General features: G+C 44.7%; 1 protein-coding gene across 7 annotated transcripts in view; it reads right to left on the bottom strand.

The window, feature by feature from the left end:
- Positions 1 to 263: 263 nt before the first annotated feature.
- The window catches only part of NOS1 (nitric oxide synthase 1), a 197,413-nt gene continuing 178,070 nt past the window's right edge, over positions 264 to 19,606 (bottom strand). For 6 of the 7 annotated variants that reach the window (XM_075568100.1, XM_075568103.1, XM_075568102.1 and 3 more), the window contains exons 18-29: positions 19,446 to 19,606; positions 16,922 to 17,060; positions 16,652 to 16,730; positions 16,046 to 16,239; positions 15,269 to 15,438; positions 14,070 to 14,280; positions 11,927 to 12,014; positions 8,000 to 8,121; positions 7,128 to 7,276; positions 6,161 to 6,355; positions 4,824 to 4,942; positions 264 to 2,738 (exon numbers count right to left, since the gene is read on the bottom strand). The exon at positions 19,446 to 19,606 is cut by the window's right edge and continues 14 nt beyond it. In XM_075568100.1, the coding sequence (XP_075424215.1) occupies positions 2,723 to 2,738; positions 4,824 to 4,942; positions 6,161 to 6,355; positions 7,128 to 7,276; positions 8,000 to 8,121; positions 11,927 to 12,014; positions 14,070 to 14,280; positions 15,269 to 15,438; positions 16,046 to 16,239; positions 16,652 to 16,730; positions 16,922 to 17,060; positions 19,446 to 19,606 (1,643 nt within the window). In that variant the 3' untranslated portion in view covers positions 264 to 2,722. Of the gene's footprint in view, positions 2,739 to 4,406; positions 4,458 to 4,823; positions 4,943 to 6,160; positions 6,356 to 7,127; positions 7,277 to 7,999; positions 8,122 to 11,926; positions 12,015 to 14,069; positions 14,281 to 15,268; positions 15,439 to 16,045; positions 16,240 to 16,651; positions 16,731 to 16,921; positions 17,061 to 19,445 lie in introns of all 7 variants that reach the window. The other variant, XM_075568105.1, reaches the window with a different exon arrangement.

Genomic DNA, 19,606 nt, shown 5'->3' with positions numbered 1-19,606 from the left:
ATTTAAAGAGCAAAATCTCATTGCTTCTATAATGCAACATATTTACCCACTATCAACGACAGGATACCTTGCAATGTAAAGAATAATATATTAGGTTCCTCTGTGTAGCCGAGAGTTAGATGTGTTTACCAGTGTATGGGCTTCCTTAGGCATTGTCTACCATGTATGATGCAGGTAGGACCGTTACCCCATTCATTCGACCATTTTTCTGCCTAATTATTTCATTTACCCATTTATCAAAAAGAAAACAAAAGTTCCCAGTATTGAGTTCATGTTTATTTTTCAGTTATTTGATCTTTTCAAACAGGCATATGCAATGTTATTCCATACAACTGGCAGCTTGGGACTATACACAAGGGAGGTGCATGCTTAGAATATAGTCAAACTGGAGGAGTAATATACAGTACTAAACCTTCTGATGGAGAGGACTCTGGGAGAGGTGTGAAGGGCTGGCTCTGGAGGGAGTAACACTCCTTTGTACCATGGTCTGCTATCATTCTGCGAGGTTAGTTACCTCGAGGTCCTCAAAGCTTCTTACACAGATCTGTTCTGTTTGACACTTTTCCCCTCTGGGACACTTTTATGGAAATATTCTCAACTTGTATTTTTGAAATCTGGGTTGGAAGGAGAAGTTAGGCGACTTGGAGGGTTAAGGTGTATAACCCAGAGCTTTGTTTTACATGAGCAGGTGACTGTAACTTAGGTGCATCGTATGTATGTGGAATATGTAGTTACCTGCATATAATGGGAATTGGTGACTTCTAACTTGACTAGCGGCTGGAGACCGACCCAAAAGCCGGAATTAGAACTGTAGTCTTGAAAGAAATAAGGGACGTGACTACAGCTACAGCAGTAACATGTGTGCTATTTAATGGCCTATAGCATTGGTTCCCAACCCCTATCTTCAAGAACCCACAACAGCCCAGGTATTAAGGATATCCCTGCTTCAGCACACGTGTTGCAGTCACAATTACTGAGCCACCTGTGCTGAGGATATCCCTAATACTTGGCCTGTTGGGGGTTCTTGAAGACTGCAGTTGGCAACCACTGGCCTATAACATAGCTATATAAAGGACGATAGTAACTAAAGCGCGTCCCTTGGGTGCATCATAAAAGTGACTAGAACTAACCTCTGATTGGAAATAGTGACTACAGCTACGGTGAATACTGGAGTGCAGTGTGAGAAGGCAACTATCCCTGGGTTCTTAGGTCTGATGACAATGAAGTATAAACGTGAGCCATTAACTAATTATAATTCGTTAAGTACTTGTTATCAGAGCTTGTGACTGCCACTAGCTATTAATTTGTGAATGTTTGCAATAACCGCTACTGTACATGCGTAGGACCAGATCCTAGAGTGGAACCACAGCAGCTCAGAGTATGTAACCGTTGGTGACTACGGGTTGTTATAGGCAGGTATCATGTTACTGTTGCTAGTAAATATTGTGCCACATTTAAGGGTCTGTGTATCAAGACAAAGAAACCGTCGCTTTCCTGCAGTGCATCATTTGTGGTTGTGGCAGCATCAAATGCAAGTCATTTGTTAATCGAGTGTGTTACATGTGATGCAGATTGTTAACAAGTGACGTTCCCACCTCAAACCTGGCAAGGGTTTTCCTAACAGGACGAAGGGAAAATGAGAGGTGCAGAATTTGGTACGCAGTATTATCCTGCTCCTGTCATTCCTCCCCGACTCTTCTGGTTGGCGTTACCCACATTGTAATGCGACCGTGCAGAAGAAGTTGAAGGTACTTTGATACATTGACTGTAATAGATGCAGGATGACGATGGTTTCAGCATCATTGTAACATCAAAATTGCCTTCACATATAGACCAGGATTCACTAAGCGCCAATGTGGGGCAACGGTCTTTGACGTGAGTGGCGGTTCAGATCAGATCGGGGTGATACCACACATCTGCGCTTAGTGAATCTCCCCCAAAGTCTCATGGGATACTCTTAGCGGTTACTTTGGAAATAGGTACTTGCGTGGATATCATTACTACTGGTATCCTATAAATGCAGGGCTGGCGCAATGAGAGATATGATACCGCAAAGTAGATTAAGGACCATCAGCATTCTGCTTTCTTACATCCAAAAGATAACATGAACATTGCAACTCCCAGATCCCATGAAATAAATGTGATAGACCCTTTCAATCCAGAGAATGTCAAGCAAGGCCTGGAGAAAACGGAAAGCTGCATGCACCAGAGAAAGTTTTGGGGGTTTCTTCTGCATTTCATTATATATATAGTTCTTTGTTTCAAGATGCAGCTGCTGAAACTCAGGCAAGAACACAGCAGTGGGTGTATATCCGAAACGAATGCAATCCCATAAGTAGAAGGAATACATATCTGTATATAGGTCTCTCTTTCCATACATATATGTATATATAGAGATGTATATGGCCACAGAACAAAGACACCAGCACAGGGCAGCAGAGAGAGGTGCTCAGAGTCCCATAAAAAAAAAAAGGATTACTCTGTCGCTGAAATTACAAAACCCATTTTGAAAAGGAGGCTTTATGTGAGAAAGGATGGGGCACGTTATTATATGTAAATATCAGCCTTGTCACATGGAGGTGTTGTTTTGTCATGCATGCAGTACACACGGTTCATGTATGTCCCCACATACAGTGTACATGCAGGTGTGGTATGCAGTCTACATGAAGTGTTGTGTGTTTGCATGACCCGTTTGGCATCCATCGACGGTAAAACATTCCAGTTATAAGCGGAAAACCCTATGGAAAAAAGAAACACACATATTATGGGGTGTCGTAGTATATTGGAAACCTCTATATAAAGGCAGGCGACACCCTAAATCACAATAAATAACTTCACGACTAGAGCACATGGAGGAAAACCTTAGCACAATTTAGCTGAACAACTGATACTTCTATTATCTTTTTTTGTATGGCACCAACATATTCCACAGTGTAGTACAATGTGGGACGGACAATAACATTGTGTGATAAAAGAGTGAAAATGAAGGCAGATGCTCGTCCCATATAGAAACATGTACAGGGTAACCAGGGAAACCCAGGTAACAAAGAGACAGCACACCGCAATATGATGAAGTAAATAAACTGTATTAACAACACAGGGCAGCCAACGTTTCGGTCCTCAGAGTGGGACCTTCCTCAGGGCAGTGCAACCAGTCACTAATCCAGACCCCTTAATATACCCCCACCAGGGGTCTGGATTAGTCACTAGTTGCACTGCCCTGAGGAAGGTCCCACTCTGAGGACCGAAACGTTGGCTGCCCTGTGTTGTTAATACACTTTATTTACTTCATCATATTGCGGTGTGCTGTCTGTTTGTTACCTGGATTTCCCTGGTTACCCTGTGTGTATATATATATACACACACACATACACACATACTGTACATACACACACACACTATATATATATACACACACACCTATATATATATATATACACACATATATATATATATATATATATATATATATATATATAAAAGACAAGCTGAGACAGTAGGAAGGAGGTCTCTACCCCAAGCAGCTTACAATCTAAATGTATCTAGACCTTTCTTGGTATATTAAACTAAATGACTGCCTGATAGGAAAGCGGTTACCGTTTTATTTAAAGAGAAGAAACTTGTAAATTAAACAATAGGGCTGAAGGCATCAAAACCCTGTCACTGCTGAAAATGTATATGTATATGTATATGTATATATATATATATATATATATATATATATATATATATATATATATATATATATATATATATATATATATACTACATATACTACATATGTACTATATATAGACACACACAAACACACACATATATATATATATATATATATACGTACTACGTATGTACTATATACATATATATATATACTATATGTATATATGTGCCATTGTTATACTATGATCATGGGTATTTTATCTTTGCTGCACTTGGTCCAGTGGTGGGTGTTTGGCACTTTTCTATCCACCGTAACCTAATTGTGCATCTGGGTTAGAACTACCAGCAGTGTCACAATGCCCAATCGGTGGCTAAACTCAAGCTTATGAGTCCAAAAGACGGCGTGTCATTGTAGCAGGCTTAGCTGTAGAAGTTATTTAATGCAGCAGACAGCGGGACAGGGAACGATGGGGGGCAAACTCCGTCCACAAGGACAGGTTTTACGGATATCCTGGCTACAGCACAAGTGGCTCAATCAACGACTGCACCACCTGTGCTGAAGCAGGGATATCCCTAATATCTGGTCATGAGGACGGAGTTTGGCCTCCCCTGCCCTAGGCAATCCACGTAATAAAGTGGCTAGGATGCCCGTTTATATGTCACTACACCCAATCCGTGTCTGCTGCTTAACCACAACGTGGCAATGGGGTGCGTGGCGCTGCTTCGTGGACCTGTGGATAGCTCACCAGAGTACTTTCTCTTTGCTCTGTTATTGTACGCACTTTTATGGCTGTGACCTGTAAACAGAGATATAACTTTACTGGCAACATTTCCACCGCGAACTTTAACGTAACTTAGATATTCGCACCATGAAAACGCAGCCGGCAACGCCAGTAAGCTGCCGTTATTTATGTACATATGCAGGAGAGAAACCGGAACCATGAAGATATATGGGCCCATATTTAAGCCGTGCTATGGCATCAGACCCCTCCAAGAGCCGGAAGACACCCTAATGCCCATTCATTTGAATGAGCCGTAAGGTGTTTTATGGCATAACACTGCCTAGTACATATGGGCCGTGGTACACACGCCTGCACTCCCTTCTTTCACCATTTCCTAATAGAACTGCCAATTAGAACACAAATAACAACCACACAACGTACTCATCGGAGTCCTTTTTGCTTTCTTCAATAAACGCAATAGATTCCGATCTGAGACGATTTGTAACTTCATACGTCCGGAGTGTCACCCCAAAAATGTCTTCGTGGTACCTATTGTCATCCTGAAGTTAAACAATGAGAGAGTCTATTAACCCTATCACTCCTTATATCCTCTAAGCATGACAGTCAGTTACTCCCCTGCCCCATCACAGCCTTATTTAAAGACTTGTAACAAATATATGCACTGTACTCATTAATGAAGATCATGGAAATGATCTCAGAAGCGTAACGGAGTGTGATTCTGCCTCCTTCCTTATAGGACAGGTGATGGGTACATTCAGGAGGGTTTACACGTTGTTCCTTCAGTAAAACAGTCTGAAAATGTTAAGCGTAGATGAATCACTCAGCTCATAAATAGGGGATTTCCTATCATTTAACTTTGGGAATGGGATCCATAACTCAGGAGGCCGCCACGATGACTTTTTGTTATCTCACAACTGTGCGGATATACAGTAAATCTCTAATGAAATAACACGTTTTGTAGATGACCATTTATATTGGCACAAGAGTGTAGCTAACTATTGGCTATTCGAGGTTTGACTTTTATTTGATACTTGCCGATTGCTTTGCGGGCCATTTATGTCTTAGTCACATAGTAATGATAATAATAATAATATAATAATAATGATAATATCACTGAAACGGCGTCAATAAATCTAATGATTATCCCTCATCTGTAGGAATCTCTCATCATCAACACTTAACTATTTCATTTACCCTTTTGTTATTGTTCATTAAAAGGGAACACTGTTCCCTTTTGGGTTTGCAAACCTTTTTTTTCTAATTGTACCTTATGCACCTTATTGATCATAGCGACACTTTAATAATCCGCTCAGGGGCTTATTATCACTATTAACCATTGGTAATGATGAGGGATTCCTACAGACAGCGGATAACCATGAGATGTATTGACACAGTTCCAGTGATTTGATTATGCGATTTGTAACTTTTGCCATCCTGTGATATACAATGTGTTTTTTTAATATAATGTTTAAAAAGAGGGATTAACCTTACATTCAGGACCCAGAATTCCTGGATTTGAAGAGAAAGTGTGAGTTTAGATTTAGTTCTGGGCTTCGTGATCATTCTTGATGAGTAAGAAATGGAAGTGCATGTTTACAGCTGTGTGATGAAGTATAAAATTGAGTGATAAGGTGTAGGAGTGCTGGTCTCTTTGCAAGTGAGTGGATCGCAGGCTGTTGTAACTATATGCATCTGAGTGCAGTAAAATGATGGCATTACAATGACCTTCTAAACGCAACGGTTTGGACCACACTCACCCTTAGTTTGCTGATGAAGGCTCCAGCCTCTTCAGGGGTCAGGTTCCCATGCTGTCTCACAATGTGCCGGAGGCTCTTCAGGACATCACCCGCCATGGTGACATCCCCACATACATATATATGCCCTCCCTGCTCCTTCAGCGCTTTGAACGTCCCCTCAGGGAGCTGTTCCCGCAGCACGTCCTGCACGTATTTCTGCAATAAGACAAATATGTGGTTTAGCCCCATCTGCAATGCACTGCAGGCCAGTCAAGCACAAAAATGCACGAGATCCTCCATCAGCACCATCACATCAATGTGTATTTGTTCAGAATTGCAGCAGCCGTGTTCTTCCTGGAGAAGTGTAGATCTGTTGTACAGATCTAGCAGGCGTTATTGTCCCCTTGAATGGGGAATAATGCATGAGAAGTGGTAACGCACGAGTGTCGTTGAGGAGGTAACGCAGCGTTACCATTGTTTTCAAAGGCACTCATGTTAACGCAGAATTAAATATTGCGTTGGCATTAATGTTATGCTTCCTGTTAACGGGTGTAATAATGTTTGCTATACCTGCAGCAAAGGACTTCAATGTTGGTTCCCTGAAAGGTATCAGAACCTAGAACCAATCTATTAGCGTATCAGGATATTTAAACCTCTAAGTCCGCGTCTTCATCCCACACTTTCACGGAATCCACCGTTCCCACCTGGTCCTTACCGGTGGCAATATATTTAGCAAACTCATCTCTTCCAGTCTCATGTTCTCTGTGGCCATCCAAAATAGTATCACTTCAGTATATCTACTACATATTTGTAATATTTTTGTTTCTCAAAGAGAAAAGTTGATTAACAATGCATTGCGGCTTTCCCCTCTGCAAAGTATTGCTGACAATGAAGGGCTTATGCTTCTTTGTATAGAATTGGTATGCGTATATTGGCGCTCCTGCTGAGTCTCTGTGTACATTTTGGTCCTGTATTCTGCATTAATCACCTTTGGCTTATTCGGTTCCCGGGAATATGCTGTGTACAGTTCTTTAAACACCCCTTTGTTCTTAGCAAGCATGGTTTCCTCTCTGTAGATGTGATCAATTTTGGACTCCCGGCACCCAAAGACCAGTATCATGGGACAAGGTTTAAGTCCTGGGAGATAGAAAAAAAATGTGAGTTAAGGATACAACAGCAGCATGCTTCCTAGAATAGGCATCCCCCATGTCAGTGTTCAGCACGATATCACAAGGTTAGGGTGGGTAAAACGATGACTAAACTGGTCACCGTACAAAGTACAGCAGATAGAAAACCGATAAGTGTATCTGCAAGTTTCCCCCAGGTCCGCAAACCAACTTCATGATGATGCAAATGGTGTTGACATGGAAATACGCCCACGCCGTGTAATGCAGCAGGAACAAAGATATTGGGAATCCAGTTAATAATGGATAGCAAGCAAAAATTGCCATGCCCTCTGCCTTAATTTCCATGTCACTACCCAGAATCCTCCCCTGCAGCTCAACCACTGTATCACATAGGTGAATGAAGCAGGTTTGGGGACCTGTGGAAGACATGCAGAGACACCCATGGGTTATCTGTCACACACAAGCGATAGAACTCTATACCCCGATACCAGAAGCAGGCTACGCAGGGCTAGAAAAATGTACAATATACACACTGTAAGGTCTACCGTGACTCCCGTACCAAAAGCCAACATCTACAGTAAGTAGTGAAGTGACTTGACCCTTCTAAAAATAAATGTATACAGATACCACCCAACATCCTCGATGTTTAATTATTAATATGCTACCATTCTCTGTTCCCTGCTAGAGGAGTCTCCTACAGTTTTGAAGTTGACATAAAGAAGTAGAAACGCACCTTTGTGCTGCATATCGAAAAGGCGTTGCTGCCAGAAGCTTCTGAATGGAGCGATGCCGGTGCCGGGCCCGATCAGGATGCAGGGGACATGAGGGTCCTGCGGCATCTGGAAACTTGGCGCTCTAGAACGGAGAAGCAGAAATTCATTTACTTTAAAAGTTCAACGCGTTATGCAAATGGGAAACGGGAGTTCTTGTACGCGTGGGGGCTAGGGGCGCGGAGACGGGAGTTCCTGTACGCGTGGGGGCTAGGGGAGCGGAAACGGGAGTTCCTGTACGCGTGGGGGCTAGGGGAGCGGAAACGGGAGTTCCTGTACGCGTGGGGGCTAGGGGAGCGGAGACGGGAGTTCCTGTACGCTTGGGGGCTAGGGGAGCGGAGACGGGAGTTCCTGTACGCTTGGGGGCTAGGGGAGCGGAGACGGGAGTTCCTGTACGCGTGGGGGCTAGGGGAGCGGAGACGGGAGTTCCTGTACGCGTGGGGGCTAGGGGCGCGGAGACGGGAGTTCCTGTACGCGTGGGGGCTAGGGGCGCGGAGACGGGAGTTCCTGTACGCGTGGGGGCTAGGGGCGCGGAGACAGGAGTTCCTGTACGCGTGGGGGCTAGGGGAGCGGAGACGGGAGTTCCTGTATGCGTGGGGGCTAGGGGAGCGGAGACGGGAGTTCCTGTACGCGTGGGGGCTAGGGGCGCGGAGACGGGAGTTCCTGTACGCGTGGGGGCTAGGGGAGCGGAGACGGGAGTTCCTGTACGCGTGGGGGCTAGGGGAGCGGAGACGGGAGTTCCTGTACGCGTGGGGGCTAGGGGAGCGGAGACGGGAGTTCCTGTACGCGTGGGGGCTAGGGGAGCGGAGACGGGAGTTCCTGTACGCGTGGGGGCGAGGGGAGCGGAGACGGGAGTGAAACAGGCGCACGGACTTGCTAACCAGAAAAGATTCATTGTGCCAAAAGAAACCAACGTTTCGGCTGCATAGATCCGCCCTTGTCACGGAGAGGGCGCCGCTTCACAACGGCGGATCCATGCAGCAGAAACGTTGGTTCTTTTGGCACAATGAATCTTTTCTGGTTAGAAGTCCGTGCGCCTGTTTCACTCTCATCTCGGCTGCTGATTTCTCTGGGGCCCCAGGATATCCCCCTGATATGGAGCTGATAAGTACCCTGTGATTTTTCACAGAGTGCCCGAATCCCCCTTCTAAGGCTTGTTATATAGTCCTCGCTGCTGTGTGTGCGGGCGCCCGGCGTTGCGCGTGCGTGTTTAATTGGAGGGTGCAAGCGGTGACGCGCACGATTAAGGGGCGTGACTAACGTCAGAGCGGTAGGCCGCGCTGTGATTGGTTCGCGGCGTGCAGCAGCGCGAAAATAAAATGTTATTGTATTTTCCCTGGTCTGCCGCGCCACCGCTCACGGCCGTGCGCGTCCAAAGTATATAAATGTCTGGCTAGCACAGCCAATTATAATTGACGCGCGCACACGCCTAATGTGTACTAGGGCAGTTGGACAGAGCAAATATATTGCAAGCTCACATTTTAAGGTGTGTTCTGCCATTTATAACTACTGCTAACTACTGGTTCTCTGTATCCGGGGGCGCTCAATTCCAGGCCTCAAGGGCCACCAACAGGTCAGGTTTTCAGGATATCCCTGATTCAGCACAGGTGGCTCAATCAGTGGCTCAGTCAAAGACATCACCATCTGTGCTGAAGCAGGGATATCCTGAAAACCTGACCTGTTGGTGGCCCTTGAGCACTGGAGTTGTCCACTACTGCTCTGTAACCTCACTGGTCAAATCCAGTAACACACATTAACACACATTAACACACAGTAACACACATTAACACACATTAACACACATTAACACACATTAAGAAACTGATACATACTGTACACAGTCATACTTATAGATACAAGGATATATATGTATTGGGACCCATAGGCATAGTATTATTTACTGGCAAACTATAAAGCTCCACTTATTTGCTCTTACAAGTGCTCACATCACTTAGTTTTTTAAAATAATGTGTGAAAAACTCTATAAACCACTGTAACATAGCAATGGTGTCAAATGGCTTAGTCCATGTTTCACGTCGGTTATGTTAAATGACCTTACAAGCAGACATACATAGTGTAGGTAGCAGGCGCTATTGCCCGGTTAATGCACGGTTAATGCACGGCGTTACTGTTGCTGTGTTATTTAACAGTAGTGCTATTGAACTGTAACTGTTACATACGCCCATAATATATATTATCTTTAACTGTGCACGCAATGTCTTGTACATAATGTATACCCTGTTCATTTATGTAACTATGTATTATTTCTCTTAACTCTGTGCCCAGGACATACGTGAAAACGAGAGGTAACTCTCACTGTATTACTTCCTGGTAAAATATTTTATAACTAAATAAATAATAAATTGAAAACAATGGTTAAGAAGATAATACTCGTGTTATCTAATGCGTTATTTTGTGCGTTAAAGGGGTAATAACGCCTGCTAGATCCGCAGTACATTTGCTTAAAGTGTTCACTACAAGAGGGTTATTATTACTATAGTTCTCATGTCGCTCAGTCTCCGGGGACTACTGATTTCCTGGCCTCATAACAATGTACGCCCCCTTTAATATGTGGGCAGTGTTAGCAGTAGACTATGCCGAGTATGTTATATTGTTCATTGTACATGTTCAATAAAGTTCAGGACAAGCCTGTGACTGTAAGGGGGGTCTGTGAAAGTGAATAGGCCGGCTTACTAGCCTGTGACTGTAAGGGGGGTCTGTGACAGTGAATAGGCCGGCTTACTAGCCTGTGACTGTAAGGGGGGTCTGTGAAAGTGAATAGGCCGGCTTACTAGCCTGTGACTGTAAGGGGGGTCTGTGAAAGTGAATAGGCCGGCTTACTAGCCTGTGACTGTAAGGGGGGTCTGTGACAGTGACTAGGCCGGCTTACTAGCCTGTGACTGTAAGGGGGGTCTGTGACAGTGACTAGGCCGGCTTACTAGCCTGTGACTGTAAGGGGGGTCTGTGACAGTGACTGTAAGGGGGGTCTGTGACAGTGAATAGGCCGGCTTACTAGCCTGTGACTGTAAGGGGGGTCTGTGAAAGTGAATAGGCCGGCTTACTAGCCTGTGACTGTAAGGGGGGTCTGTCACAGTGACTAGGCCGGCTTACTAGCCTGTGACTGTAAGGGGGGTCTGTGACAGTGACTAGGCCGGCTTACTAGCCTGTGACTGTAAGGGGGGTCTGTGACAGTGAATAGGCCGGCTTACTAGCTTGTGACTGTAAGGGGGGTCTGTGACAGTGACTAGGCCGGCTTACTAGCCTGTGACTGTAAGGGGGGTCTGTGACAGTGAATAGGCCGGCTTACTAGCCTGTGACTGTAAGGGGGGTCTGTGACAGTGACTGTAAGGGGGGTCTGTGACAGTGACTAGGCCGGCTTACTAGCCACTCCCCAGGGAAGGAGGGGGTTCTTCTATGTAGAGTAGTTAGTGGGTGCAGTGGTTCTGGAGTAGTCTTCAGAGTGCGCAGACACTGAAGAGAGTTCTCCTGCTAGAGGAGTGCCTGAGGCCTAGTCCCATAGGGGATAGGGTACTAAGGATATGTGATTCGGTGCATGTAATTGGCTGTTCAATAAACCTCAGTCATACCAACACCTGGCGTAGTATTTGAAGCATGACTATAGATCACAGAAGAAGTGTCCATGAGGTGCATCCTGAGGCCTCAGGATCCTCTTGGACTAGATTCGGTGACCACTAAAGTACCACCATGAGCCTGTCCTGATGTCCTCCCCACACCATCGCGCAGATCTCCTGCCTCCTGTTACCACTCAGGTATGAAACAGCAGCACATTTCCCAAAGGGGGGGGGGGGGGGGGGGAGGGAAGGGGGGGTTAAAGAGGGTTACACTTATAATGAACAAAGTATACTTTGGGTTAGTGTGTAGCTACTTACCCTCTGACAAAACATGGTACCACTTCATCCGCCTGTATCCTTTCCAGCCAAGAGGAGCACACCCCATGATGTACGGGTCCAACACCATCTGACAGAGGAAAATAATATATTTACCCTGATAAAAGCTAATTATTAGGGATTCATTGAGCAAAATATATAGGAGTTGCAATGACGTGCAATAAGTTGGAATTGTTGCGATGTTAATGCTTCTCCGCAATGTCTACTATTCCTTCCATAAATGAAGCTGTGCTGATTACCGTTGCAAATGTAGACGTGATAGCCGCAGTTAAAGATAACGTACAATACATACTACTTCAGTAGGGAATAGTTCGGAGTTCAGACAGAATTGGCAAAACAGTAGCGCAGTGATTACAACGCTTGGAGTAAAATATGAGTTACAAAGCAGGACGCGGAAAATATGCAATAATAATTCTCATGTTTTTATGACGCACTGTTATCCAAAATATAGATACACATACTGTAGGTGAGCTCGATGGATAGATGTCTTTTTTCAACCTCATCCACTATGTAACTTATAAGGATGTACACTATTTTGGTGAGGCAAACAAATTCCTCAAAGTGCAGGTCTCCTCTAAGACAGGGATACACAGTGCAGGTCTCCTCTAAGACAGAGATACACAGTGCAGGTCTCCTCTAAGACAGAGATACACAGTGCAGGTCTCCTCTAGGACAGAGATACACAGTGCAGGTCTCCTCTAGGACAGAGATACACAGTGCAGGTCTCCTCTAGGACAGAGATACAAAGTGCAGGTCTCCTCTAGGACAGAGATACAAAGTGCAGGTCTCCTCTAGGACAGAGATACACAGTGCAGGTCTCCTCTAGGACAGAGATACACAGTGCAGGTCTCCTCTAGGACAGAGATACAAAGTGCAGGTCTCCTCTAGGACAGAGATACACAGTGCAGGTCTCCTCTAGGACAGAGATACAAAGTGCAGGTCTCCTCTAGGACAGAGATACAAAGTGCAGGTCTCCTCTAGGACAGAGATACAAAGTGCAGGTCTCCTCTAGGACAGAGATACACAGTGCAGGTCTCCTCTAGGACAGAGATACACAGTGCAGGTCTCCTCTAGGACAGAGATACAAAGTGCAGGTCTCCTCTAGGACAGAGATACAAAGTGCAGGTCTCCTCTAGGACAGAGATACAAAGTGCAGGTCTCCTCTAGGACAGAGATACACAGTGCAGGTCTCCTCTAGGACAGAGATACACAGTGCCGGTCTCCTCTAGGACAGAGATACAAAGTGCAGGTCTCCTCTAGGACAGAGATACACAGTGCAGGTCTCCTCTAGGACAGGGATACACAGTGCAGGTCTCCTCTAGGACAGAGGTACACAGTGCAGGTCTCCTCTAGGACAGGGATACACAGTGCAGGTCTCCTCTAGGACAGAGATACACAGTGCAGGTCTCCTCTAGGACAGGGATACACAGTGCAGGTCTCCTCTGGGGCAGAGATACACAGTGCAGGTCTCCTCTAGGACAGGGATACACAGTGCAGGTCTCCTCTAGGACAGGGATACACAGTGCAGGTCTCCTCTGGGGCAGAGATACACAGTGCAGGTCTCCTCTAGGACAGAGATACAAAGTGCAGGTCTCCTCTAAGACAGGGATACACAGTGCAGGTCTCCTCTAGGACAGAGATACACAGTGCAGGTCTCCTCTAGGACAGAGTTACACAGTGCAGGTCTCCTCTAGGACAGAGATACACAGTGCAGGTCTCCTCTAGGACAGAGGTACACAGTGCATGTCTCCTCTAAAACAGAGGTACACAGTGCAGGTCTCCTCTAGGACAGGGATACACAGAGCAGGTCTCCTCTAGGACAGAGATACACAGTGCAGGTCTCCTCTAGGACAGAGATACACAGTGCAGGTCTCCTCTAGGACGGATACACATCAGAGCTCTACTCACAAGTTTATAATGAAGTTCTCCATTTAATGTGACAGCCAAAAACAGTGGAAAGACAACGTTTCAGCTCCCATATGGACCTGTCATCAGGTCCATTTTGAAGAGGCCCCACAATATTTATTGGATTTCTCCTAAGAAATATCTTTCCATAGTATTATCTTCTGCCGGACACAGAGACATTTCTTCGGATGTATTTGAGTGCATGTGGCTTTGCATGTACCTTGTGTACGGTAGGACACAACCGCGATAGTAAGATGAACCTCTTCGGGATACATGTCAGGAGAGGAACTGATAGAGTAGTAGCGAGGCTGCAGCATGGACAGCTGGGTAAGCAGCAGAGATGATGGCATCTGGACCGATGGAAACTCCTCTAGCACCTCAACAATAGTTGGGTTCTTGTACCACTTCCACTGCTCGTACTCCTGCAAACCCTGAACACCCAGAAATAAGATGCAGGCTATTACTATACAGACACATCTATATCTATGTATCCACCAATCTCTCGCTACATCGGAGTCTCCATCCATCGAACTACAGGTATCTACAGCAGCTAGTTTACATTGTATGTAGTCCTGGAGAAATGCAGGTTCATTGCTATACCATTTATGGGATCAACATTAGGGGTCTTCATAGATAACATTATAGTGGACAGAGCTTTCAAAACCTAAAACAATATCTCATTGCAGTGTCTATTGCAGTTATCATTGCACTTCAGTGGTCCCATATCTTTGTGCATCTGATCTGCCGATCCCGAGCACTTGAGTTCTTATTAGCCATTTGTCTCGGGATTGGGAACTATCGCAGAGGATCTGCCCCCCAGGGGTGGGATATTGATGTATTTTGGGTTCACCTATATAGTATAGTGTACACTGTGTAGTAGCCTCTTTAATGACTATTAGTCCTACTTTATAGTTCCAATGGACTTCAGTAGCTAGTCACGTTGTACTTGAGCGATACTACGCATTATTCCGCTGATTTATATTAGCTCATTTCGGTTAATTTGTCCCCGGTTTGGGAATTACTAGTACTGTGCTACAGCACCTGGATACTTAGTGGTATTAACCACTTTACAGATCTTAAGGCCGTTCCGTGCTAGTAGGTCTATCAGACTATAAGCTCCTGGACTGTATGCTGCGCACGTAATAATTCACCTTGTATTTACCTTGATACTGGGAAGAGTGTGATGTGACGACCGTATCAGATCATTTAGCTCACTCTCCCTCCACTTTAAGGTGCGTTATTGTAATTGCTCATATTAAATGTTATGTTTTATTCACTTTCATTCTACAAGCACTTTTGATTTATTACGACTCCCTGGTGTACACACTATTAGATATATCCTTGGGTCTCTCCCCATTTTTATATACTGGAAGAAGGATATACAGTATGTAGGAGAGTATAGAGGGTGCATCATGTCACCTTGCTCAGGATCTCCAGCTGTTCCTTCTCCTTCTCGTTGGCAGCGAGTAATGCGATCTGCTGCAGGAGTAGGGGCGTGGGAGGAGTGGTGATATCTAGGAAATACTTAAAGGCTTGGAAGATGGTGCAGGGTGGGATTCGCTCCTCTTCTGCCCAGTTACTGATCACACCTGCGGGGGATACATATGTGCTGAATATACAGTACAATATAATGTGCATATAATACACATTATTATATATTACACATGTAGAGGTTATGGGCAGGCCTCCATGTGTAGCTAAAGATAGATAGTGGCATCAGATCAGATAAATATGTCCCCTTGTGTATAAAGCTACTCTATATATCACTGGCTCATGAATCTCTGCCGGAGGGGAGCGAAACGCGTTGGTTTATTCAAAGGGTTTAAGTCTTTTACTTCAATGTATAGCCATTAGTCTTCCTATTTAAAACTATTAATAGGTACTGTACAACACTACTAACTAACTTTCCGTATGACAAAGAGAGGAAACAAATGATCAAATGTTAAAACGTTATTTATGTTTCTCTCTCTACGGTCACAAAATATTGTCAATGCAGATTTGTGGTCTCTATACCCTCCCTCTCATTTTTATATCACAAATGTATATACTTCACAACCTATAATATTATCTTAAGGTCATGGGGTCAGAATGAGGTGACAGGTGGCTATGATCCTACTGTAGCACTGCAGAATAGACTTCTGATACATTACATATATCTATCACATAGCAGATATATGTGGCTCATGCACACTGTACCTAAGGCAGTATTTCTTTCTTCCAGCATCTCCACCCTAACCAGTTGGTTGACTGGGGGTGCATCGTCCAACTTCTCAATCAAGGCACTGACCAGATCTTCGTGGTTGCCTGCAAACACTCCTAAGTGGTCTCCTGGTTTGTACTTCAGTTCTTTGTGTCCATTGGTGTGAAGACGAAGGAATATGGTTGATCGGCTGCAGAGTGAGGAACATTTGAGTTCAATAGTCTGACCTGTGTGCTTTTACTTCGATTTGAGAGGTTTTTGGTTTCTCAGAACTAACTTTCATTAGGATCTCACTGTAACACTATATCTCTCCAAACCAAGAAGCTATACAGCAATAAGAATATTCAAATTCTCCCTGGCGTCAGGAGTAATTATAAGGTTTAGGGCCAAATGTACTAAGCCGTCATCTGCCATAAGTCAACCTCTGGTGCTGGAAGACACGCTACTACAGGCCATCCAAATCAATGGGCCATAAGAGGTCTTCCAGCGCTGGAATGTGTCTAATAGCATAAGACTGCTTATTAAACATGGGCCTTGGTCTCCACCAAAAAATACGGCACATTTTCCAAGACATGATAAAGGGGTTACCAAAAATGATGTACCTGGATTTTGAGCTTTGCAAGTTCTGGCTACACAGCAAACGAGCCCCATACACTTTCTTTTTGTGAATACTGTACAGAGCTGTTAGAAGAGAAACCGGTTTAAAACACAAAGAATGTTCACATGTATATTAGCTGTCCCTAACATCTACACGCCCACCTAGCTGCCTCCAAAGTTAAAGATAAAGCACAATACAGTGGCCAAAGAAGTACAGTCTGAGGCTGACTGCGAGAAACTGAAGTGTGAAGGCGTAATAGGACATCCCCCCGTACCTTGTGTAAGTTCTGGCGCCTCGGCCACAAAGCTGAGTCGGTACTTGCTCCTCTTCCAGCTGCGGTCATTGCTGATCAGGGAGTTATTTGCTTTCTCAATATTCACATCATCTCCTACACAAAAGACTTCACACGCAGCCTGTAAACACAAACAACAAGTCTCTCTCAGTGTCTCGAAGCCACAAGCCTTCCATAAAGTCAAGTGTGGCTCCTTCTCTTCTAGAGACCTGAAAAGCATGACTAGGAGCTTGAGCTCACAACATGACCTCAAGCATTTGACCTGACATCTTACAGGTCCTCTCTGCTCCAGGTGGAAATGTCGGACTTAATTCTATCACTAGTAATAGAGGGGAACACATCGTATAGTTAACATACCCTACGGTTTTTAATATGCATGTCTTTCCATGTGTTGGAGGGCTTGGTGCTAGAACTGTTATCCCAAGTGCTATTCCAATGCTGGAGAACACCTTACAGCTCATTGAAGTGAATGGGTCAAGAGTTGTTTTCCGGGCCCCAGGGAGGTCTTATGGACTGACACCATTTAGTAAATATTGAATAGATATTTTGAAGCAGTTGGAACCTAATGACTCATATTTACGGAGACGGGATATTCCATAAAACAGCTTCCATGCTGAAAAAAACATTGAGGTGAATGGGCCATCATATTACTCAGTTGTGCTGGAAGGTAGAGAAACACTATTACTAAGCATATAGCCACAGTATTTATGCTTAAATCATGATTAAAATACAAAATAAGGGTAGACTGGAATTGCACCTGTAACTAGTTATCTCACCTCTGCTATTGCAGGTGCTATAACAAGACAAGCATTCACTTCCGTGTGTATCATAATTAAGCACATTCTCGTGCAGGCCTGTTAGGAAAATGGAAGTAGCAACTACAAGTGGACGAATCCACCCAAATCAGTCTCCCGTATTTTCGCTGATGTTACCCCCAAAATACATTTTGCGGTGTAAAATCCATCAACAGATTTGGGGTGGTTTCAAACCGTGCGGATTCATCAAAACCCGCTATTGGATGCAACACATGGACGAATTTGTAGACTCCAATCCGCGGATTCTTAATAAGGACAGGGATACACAGTGCAGGTCTCCTCTAGGACAGAGATACAAAGTGCAGGTCTCCTCTAGGACAGAGATACAAAGTGCAGGTCCCCTCTAGGACAGAGGTACAATGTGCAGGTCTCCTGTAGGACAGAGATACACAGTGCCGGTCTCCTGTAGGACAGAGATACACAGTGCAGGTCTCCTCTAGGACAGAGATACACAGTGCAGGTCTCCTCTAGGACAGAGGTACAAAGTGCAGGTCTCCTCTAGGACAGAGATACAAAGTGCAGGTCTCTTCTAGGACAGAGATACAAAGTGCAGGTCTCCTCTAGGACAGGGATACACCGTGCAGGTCTCCTCTAGGACAGAGGTACACAGTGCAGGTCTCCTCTAGGACAGAGATACACAGTGCAGGTTTCCTCTGGGACAGAGATACACAGTGCAGGTCTCCTCTGGGACAGAGATACACAGTGCAGGTCTCCTCTAGGACAGGGATACACAGTGCAGGTCTCCTCTAGGACAGAGATACACAGTGCAGGTCTCCTCTAGGACAGAGATACACAGTGCAGGTCTCCTCTAGGACAGAGATACACCGTGCAAGTCTCCTCTGGGACAGAGATACAAAGTGCAGGTCTCCTCTAGGACAGAGATACACAGTGCAGGTCTCCTCTGGGACAGAGATACACAGTGCAGGTCTCCTCTAGGACAGAGATACACAGTGCAGGTCTCCTCTGGGACAGAGATACACAGTGCAGGTCTCCTCTGGGACAGAGATACACAGTGCAGGTCTCCTCTGGGACAGAGATACACAGTGCAGGTCTCCTCTAGGACAGAGGTGCAGAGTAGAGCTCTACTCACAAGTTGATGAAAGGTCCATATGGAACCTCACACGTTTCTCTGTTCTTGGCTGTTACAATAAATGAAGAATCGCATTGTGAATTTATGAGTAGTACTTCGTACCTCTGTCCTAGAAAAGTACTGTATTTTGAGGAATTTATTTTTAATTTAAAACACTATTTCTCATAGTAGTCTTTCTATAGGCACCAAGGTATAAATACACACAGCGTAAAACAATCATTCTATAAGAGTTTCAGTGTATCATCTTTCTGTTTTATATCCAGTTAATCAGTATGGGGCAAAAATTATGACAATCTATGTGATAATGTCATCTTTTAAAAACACTGGGATTATCAGATGGCGATTTGGCTACTTAAGTGCCTTCTCTCACCGTTGCTAACGTTTCTTATATATATTTCTTTTTTTTTTTTATGTATGAAAGACCATGGAACATTTTGGTCAGTAACTGATGTCATTTCCTGCGTTGTCACACAATATTGACACTTGTGGTAACTGACCTTGACAAAGGAACACAAGGTGCCTTACAATAGGAACATGGGCAGCATACTGGGTGGGACACGTGTTTCATATCTGCCATCACTTCCTATGTCTTTAGCTTTACCTTAAATACTTTTTTGGCCCAGGTTCTGAATGACTCCTCTTGTCCACAGAGTTCATCCCCTTCTCCCATCTTCATGATGCGTTCCCCTCCCAGCTCTTCCATCAGAGTATCCACAGCTCGGGCAAAGGCACAGAAGTGGGGATATGCGCGTGAGCCAAGTC

Source organism: Ascaphus truei, chromosome 13, assembly GCF_040206685.1.
Source record: "Ascaphus truei isolate aAscTru1 chromosome 13, aAscTru1.hap1, whole genome shotgun sequence".
NCBI lineage: Eukaryota > Metazoa > Chordata > Amphibia > Anura > Ascaphidae > Ascaphus > Ascaphus truei.
This window is presented reverse-complemented; position numbering and strand designations above follow the sequence as displayed.